We start from the raw sequence: 7994 nt of genomic DNA on the forward strand, positions 1-7994 counted from the left end.
ACCAGAGCTCACCACTTAGAGATCAGCAGCTAAAGAGGCTGTGCTCAAATTAACAGAAGACACATCCTTCTTCCTCCAACTGCTTTGATAATCTGTTAGGGTGGCTCACAACCATAGATTACAACATTTTAGGTTGGAAATTTTCACATTCTTTTGAGGGGCAAAGGAGGTTTTCTGGAAATTCCATCATAGCCAGCTGCTCTGGGGAAGTTGTTTTTAAATCCAAATATTTGAACCACGTGAACACATTTGCCTTTCTTTCATTCCCTCCTCATCTCCTTTCCCATGTTGGACCATTGTAGTTATAGACATCTGCATTTTTAGAAGAGATGAATTTATATTTATTTTACATATTCAAGAACTGCTGACATACTGTGAATGTAGTAGAGTATATATAAGACTTGAAACACACAGATGTTAAAGGAATACGAAGCATATTACGCTTTAATACTTTGTGGTAGGATTTTAGTATAATTAAATTAATTAAAACAATTATGTAAATTGTGTTTCATTCTATTCTTCATTCACATTATGTTTATACAATTATTCAAATGCATTATATTTTATAAAATTAATCATCTAAATACATGTCAAACAAGAATGATATTTGTGCTTTGGCTTTATTTTTTGCTCAGTAATACAGGCAAGGAAGTCTTTCTACATGACATGTTGAGCTATGTAAAAACTTTTTGTTTATCTCAAGTAAAAGATACTTGTTCTTTTAAAATGTACAATGTATATGAGTGATTGTACAAAACACAACACATTGCACTGCAATGCCAAATGTGAGCCATTCAAATCTACCAGATCCTCTGCTGGAGAAGGAGGAACAATCTCCTCCTGTACCAGTCAGATCTGATTTGACAGTACACACACATACAAATAATAAAATTTAAAAAAAACAACCCCACAACACATATGAATAATTGTAGGCAAGTGAATAAACTTTTTTATTATTTAAAAAGATTTACACACAGAATCACTCTTGGATGGTTTTCAGTCATAGAAAGGGAGGGGAAAGAAAATAAAAAAAATAAACATATTATAGATAATTATTAGGGTATAGCAAGGGGAAAACAATATACAATAGGGGATGAGCACAGATGTTGTGTGTTGTAATTAATGTTGTAAATATATATATATATATATATATATATATATATATATATATGAATTATTGAATGAAAAACCAATATAACTTGTAAAACTTCATACAAACTGCAAAAAAAAAATCATTTGCTTATACACCTAAAGAAAACCATTAATGACCTTCAGGTCCTCATCAGTAAAGGGAGAAAGATGGACTGGCTTGTCTTTAAATACAGTTTTTAATTGACTGTATTTGGACTACAGGTATGCTGTCTTCAGAGCCATGAGGCAGTTGCACATCTGGGGGTCAGTGGGGCACAGGTTTCCTGTCTGTGCCCCTCTCAATTGACTAGTACAATACAAGCAGGGAGGCAGGTATTCATACCATGTGAACAACAACAAGCAGCTCATCTACAGGAAGCCCCATGCCTGCATCCTGCCAATTTACAGGATGAAGACAATTTAATGAAAACTTGAATGATGATCCACAAATCTAGTAGAAATAATTTCCCACTAATAAAAGGTCCCATTGGTTCTTTCAAAATTAGTAGATTTGTTTTAACTTTAGGTTGTAGATATTAACAAATTGTCCTTGAGGTTTTTCTGTGTGCATGCATTCTTTTTTTTTTCATTCCTCATAAAGGGATTTAAAAACAAGTCTAAGAGCATTTTATCTAACCTAGCATCATTGTAAAAGACAGTACATAACTTTCTACAACAGGGGAAGCGGGAAAATAAAGAGGAAAACAGGGAGAGGCATTCATATGATACACCATGTGTCACCAGTGCTGTTCAATTTCCAGCACAATCCCATAAGCTTGCCTTGTCCACCCCTTGCCTTAGTTCCTATGACTCTACATGTCCACTCACCTGCCTTTTTTAGCCATCTCATGTCCTTCTCGTCCTTGCCAGTGTACTCGACTTTCACCAGACAAAATCCATACCCACCACAAGAGGATGATGCCAAATTTCATACTCTGGACAGCCAACATGGGTTTCCAAACCCAAATAGTACTCTCCAGAAATGGCAAAGAGATAAAAAGGATGTTCTTTTTCTCTCTTAAGACATTATTGCACTGTTTATTATCAGGAGGATGTTTACTCATGCAAAAAAAAAAAAAATCAACCCACAATATATAATCTGGGAAGCAGGAAAAAGCAATTTCCACTAAACCTACAAATCCTCCTACGTCAGATGCCAGGGATTTTCTGAACTGAGGTTGAATTCCTCAGTCCCTGTGCAACAATTATTTTGCCCAATGTAAATTAGTTCACCATTGAATGTGAATGCGTTAGCAAAGATCATACATTTTCGGGTTCAATGAACAGAAAGATGTAAAACTGGACAAAAGCAATTTCCAAAAAGAAATGTAAGAGGTGGTCAACTAATTCAAATGACATATTAATGAGGGATTCTAGAGATCTATTTTAAGCTTCCAGCTGTTATTATTTGCTTGAACTGAGAGCTGGATTTGGACAACATGAGACACCACCCCCCCCCCACCATGCCTCCTTCCTGTGGCTGAAACAGCAAAGAACAGGACTTGATACTATTTTGTTGTATTTATGGTTGAGGTTAGAAAGGCAACTAAGGAAGAGGATTTTTGTCTTTGTTTTGCATTGAAATAACCAGATTTCCTTATCAGTAGCATTATTCTTATTTGACTTTCCACTTTTAGAAAATGTGTGTGTCTTCAAGCAGATCTCTTCTCAGCAACCACTTTTGACAGAGTAGAACTGCCTCATGGGATTTTTTTTTCTGTAATTTTTACCAGTAACTAAGGGATAAATTTAGCCTCAAATTGTAATACTGAAAGATGTTTTGAGGAAAATCTTGAATGATTCACAAAGTGTCAAAAGAAGTTAGAAAAAGTATACAAGAAAGTGGAAGGAGTCATTGCATAGAAAAAATATTGACTGGCACAGAATCTTTCCATGAAACAGCACATAATCAAGAACCCGTGATGATGATGGCAGAAGTTCAAGTTGCACTGAAAGTATTAACCAAAAAAAAAAAAAAAATAAGGTCCCAGGAATTAGTGTTGACATGTTCCAACAAACAGATGTAGTCCTGGACATGCTCATCAAGCTGTGCCAAGAAATTTGGGAGACAGCTACCTAGTCAACTCACTGAAAGAGATCCATATTTGTTCCCCTTTTCAAAAATGATGATCCAACAAACTAGAAATTATTAAACAACATCATTAATATTACATGCAAGCAAAACTTGCTGAGATATTTCAAAAATGGCTAGAACAATATGTTAACAGAGACCTGCCAGAAATACAAGCTGGGTTGTTGCTGATATAAGATAGATCTTAGTAGAAAGCAGAGGATGCCAGAAGGATGTCTCTGTGTTTTATTGACAACATAAAGGCATTTGACTGTACAGATACAACAAATTATAGCTAACATTGAGAAGAATGAGAATCCCAGAATACTTAATTGTGCTAGTGAGAAACCTATAACAACATTAAGAGGCAGAGCAAGGGAGTGCTGCATGGTTTAAAATTAAGAATGGTGTGCATCGGGGTTATGTATTTTCCCCATACCTATTCAATATGTATGCTGCTAAACAAATCATTTGAGAAGCTGGACTGTATAAAAAAGAATGTAGCATCAGAATTAAAGGAAGACTCATCAACAATCTGCATTATACAGAAGACACAACCCTGCTTACTGAAAGTGAGGAGGATTTAAAGCACTTGCTACAAAAGATCATAGACTACATCCTTCAATATGAATCATATCTCAACATCAAGAAAACAAAAATCCTCACCACTAGGCCAATAGACAATATCTGATAGATGGAGAAAAGACTGAAATTGTCAATGATTTCATCTTACTTCAATCAACACCCTTGGTAGCAGTAGCCAAGAAATCAAAAGATAGCTCACAATGGGAAAATCTGTTCTCAAAAACATCTTCAATGTGCTGAAGAGCAATGATGTCCATTTAAAGATTAAATTAAGCCTGTTCAAGCTATAGTCTTCCCAATTGCTTACTATGGATCTGAAAGTTGAACAAAAGAATCAATAGCTTTGAGTTATAGTTTTGGGGAAGAGTACTGAAAATCTGATGGACTTCCAAAAGAATAAGTAAGTCTGTCTTGTAAAGAGTGTTACCAGGGAGATTCTCGGAGGCAAAGATGGTAAAGCTTGGTCTCACATTCTCACATACTTTGGGCATGATGTTTGAAGAGTTCAGTCCTTGGAGAAGGCATCATGCTTGGAAAGGTGAAGAGTCAACCTAAGAGAAGAAGACTGTCAACGAGATGGATTGACATGGTGATTTTAACAATGGGCTCAAGCATGTTCAGATGGTGAGGATGGCACAAGATAGGGCAAGGTTCCAAACCCCTGTTCATAGAGTCGTTATGAGTCACATTTGACTCAATGGCAAACAACAGCAATTAGCTTGCTACATTTATGAAATCTCTTATCTGTAGATAATGCCCTCCCCCCCCTTTGATACTTGTCTGAAGATACCATTTTTATATCCAGGCTGTTGATCTATATCTTCTACAAAAGACGTTCCTGGAGAAAAGGATTCACCATAGCTGACCCTCCACTGACTTTCTGAGACTGCGAATCACATAGAAGAGTTTGCCTGTATTTCTTTCATGTAGTGACTGGTGGAGTAAACTTACCAGAGAGGTGCAACCACTTAGGTTAGCAGCACAACAGCCTATGCACTATGCCTCCTGAGTAGCAGGTACTATAGAATCAATTCTGACTCATGATGACCTCATATGTGTAATGAGAGCTGTGCTCCGTTTGATTCACAAGGATTTTTTTTTTTAGTAGATTGCCAGGCTTTTCTTCTAAAGTATTTCTGTTGCTGCTATTAGGAGAGACTTGTTGTTTTGTACCATCGAGTCGGAACTGATGCAGAGCTGATCCTCTGGCAGGTTTTCAGAGGCAAGTAATTGCACTGGAGATTACTCATCCTTCTCCCAGAGCAGCTGGTGAATTCGAATCACGTGTCATTAGAAGTGCAGCACAGCTTCTTGATGCTAGCTTCCTTATCTTTCACTATTCTCCTCATCTCTAGTATGTTCAAGGTGCCTCTAAGTGAGTTTAATCCCCAGTCTTTTGGCTAGCAGCTGAGTATATCTGTTTTTACCTCTCAAAGACTTCATAAATAGGTACTTTAAATTACTGCCTATTCAGTGCTAAGCTGACATTATTCCACAGCTTCAATAACTTTCACTCTGTACCAATGTACTGTCAGGCTTTCCCATAACTCTTTTTAGTTGAAAAGCCAACGACTTCATGAACTTGCTAATCTGAGACAAAATAGAACAATAACTAATTACGAAAGACTAGCTAAATTAATGAGGAAAATTTTATTGAGGTTAATTATTTGGAAAATTGTTGATTTATTTGAATGTGGGGTTTTTCTTCTGGGTATACAGGAAGATCTTTCTCTTTCTTCTTATACTATCTGTAACTCACAGTAATTTTATAAATTTTTCTACCTGTAAACAAAACTGAAGTGAGCTCTGGTGGCCTACTGGCAAGAAGCTACACTGCAATCCTGGAGGCATGTGGTTTGAGGCCACCAACTGCTTTGTGGGAAAAGGATGGACAATCTCCTGTGCTATTAACTGCCTCTGTAAACCTTCTAGAGGGTCAACTATGGGTCAGCTCTGACTCTACAGTACACTACAACAGCAAAATAAAATGATACATTTATCAGCATTGGCACAATAGCCTTCTATGAATTCACAAACTCCTTTTTTTTCACAATGTATAAGCAACATTTCCATTCGGGTTGTTCTGCTTTAATTGTTTCCTTGCATTTGCATTCTCATCTAGTTTTAAGGTAATGGTTTACTATTTGGTTTTGCATAGAAGGTGCTTAGTAGCTCTAAACAATTGTTGTGTTGTTGTTGTCATTAATCTAAATTATTAAACCCAACCAGAAGCACAAGAAAAGAAAGGTCTGCCATTTACACCCATAAAGATTACAGAGTGGGAGGGAAGAATCCTATGGAATAGTTCTACTCTGTTATACAAGGGTTTTCTATGAGACAGAATCAATTCCATAGGAAAGGGTTTGAGGTGCTTTTTTTTTAAAAAAAAAAAGTAACGAACTAATAAGCTAGAATTTTTCTCCAAAACAACCCTGTTACTACCATTGTTGTATCCAAAATCAGTCTTCAAATCAAAGTCTGTTTCCTACACAAGAACTAAGGGAAAGACATCTAGATTGCTTACGTAGAACTAAGCCTTGGATAGCAGCTTTAGTTAGAATAAACTTCAAATATTTTAATATACACCCAAAATAATTCTAACTTTTCAAGGAGGTCACTTTCTCTTTCCCATGACATTCCACAGAGAGTATTGCAGAGTCATAGTGTCTAAAACTTAAGTTTCTTCTTCCTAATAGCTCTCCCAGCTCTATAGTGGTACCCTTCTTGGCATTCTCTAAACTAGCTCAATCTGCTCTCCATGTTCCAAGTATTGGCATAAAGAAAGAGATAGAAAAAGGTCACACCCCTTAAAGATACTGATGTGATTTATAAGTTACATCAACAGTTTCACTCATAGCTTTTGGCCAGAATTTAGTATGCTGCTGCACCCAGGGACTAGAAGGTCTAGGAAAAGTCATCTTGATTCTAGGTAGGCCAGGGAAGAACTTTATCATAACAAAACGAAGAATGAGCATAGGGTTCAACAACTCTTACGATGAATGTAACACTTCACCTAAAGAAACAAGTCACAGTTTTCTATGAGTCTAAACAATGTAAAAAGAATACTGATTTATTTAATCAAAAGAAGAGAAATTGAAGCAAGACAATGACTTTAATTTAGAAGACATTGGATTGTAGCTCTCTAGAACACTAAAAGAGAACAGTTTTGGGTATCTGTCATGTTAGCCATGATACCAGACAGTAAACAACAGGTGTGAAAAGGATGTGCTATGTCTTAAGCTGTCCAGGAGATTTTAGTCCAGTCCTGAGAATATTTTCTTTTACTGTCTCCAAAAGAAACATCAAATAAGGATCCAGGAGGGGTGGGAGACCCTGGAAGCAGAGGGATGTGGATGTGCAAGGGGAAGGCGAAACGAATCATTGGGTTTTACAGTTTGATGGTTTAGGAGATGAGCTAAATGGAAAGAATTTGTTCAAATTTGTATTTGAATTTTGTAAGTAAACTAGTAGAAAAATAAAAAAAATTAAAAAGAGAAAAAACATTTAAAAAATTAAAAAGGAATTTGCAATTTAAAAAAAAGAAACATCAAGTCCCTTTACTAATTTAATATTCCATATTCTGTTGATGCTGATGCTTAGCCTCAGAGGGGGGGAAAGAATTATTGTCTGGTAGGTTTGTATTTGAGTCATTGATTGCTGATGGTTCCTTATTTAAACAGATTGTCACCTTCTCCAGATCAATCATATTTAACGTGTGTGTGCATTGTTGAAGATGGGGAAGTGAAGAAGACAAGAAGAAAGGAAAGAAACTGTCTCTTCTTTGGTAACGGTTTATATTTTTAGTATCCTGATTTCTTACCCTCAATGTACATTGTTAAAGTGTTTGTAGTGAACTGGACTTCCCAACAGCACCTGAAGCTGCAACAAAAATGGAGCTCTGACAAGTAGTCATAAAGTTTGTGCCAGATTATGTCCCCTGTCATAATTTCAGAGCTGTTTGACAAAGTTCTAGTTAAATGAGTAACTCAGCAGTCCAGCTCACTAAGAAATGGGTATAAATGTCAAGTGCACAAAAGGTGACAAAATGCCAAAATACCAACTCACATTTGTAAATGTTGTCAAAATCACAAATGCAATTAATATTGCCACTCCTTTTTTTGGTTGTTATTTGCTTGATGTACTTTTCCCTACTCTTTGATTTTTAATCTACTTTTCATCTTGTATCTAGAGTGTGTCTCTCTTTTAT

The 7994-nt window shown here is 36.2% G+C and overlaps 1 protein-coding gene across 1 annotated transcript in view; it reads right to left on the reverse strand.

The window, feature by feature from the left end:
• The window catches only part of GABRR1 (gamma-aminobutyric acid (GABA) A receptor, rho 1), a 136651-nt gene extending 134533 nt beyond the window's left edge, over positions 1-2118 (reverse strand). Inside the window, exon 1 of the mRNA XM_006902062.1 lies at positions 1960-2118. Within this exon, the coding sequence (XP_006902124.1) occupies positions 1960-2081 (122 nt within the window). The 5' untranslated portion in view covers positions 2082-2118. The remainder of the gene's footprint in view (positions 1-1959) is intronic.
• Positions 2119-7994: the final 5876 nt, after the last annotated feature.

Source organism: Elephantulus edwardii, unplaced genomic scaffold (assembly GCF_000299155.1).
Source record: "Elephantulus edwardii isolate Elephantulus edwardi_28Jun2011 unplaced genomic scaffold, EleEdw1.0 scaffold00363, whole genome shotgun sequence".
In the NCBI taxonomy this organism is placed as follows: domain Eukaryota; kingdom Metazoa; phylum Chordata; class Mammalia; order Macroscelidea; family Macroscelididae; genus Elephantulus; species Elephantulus edwardii.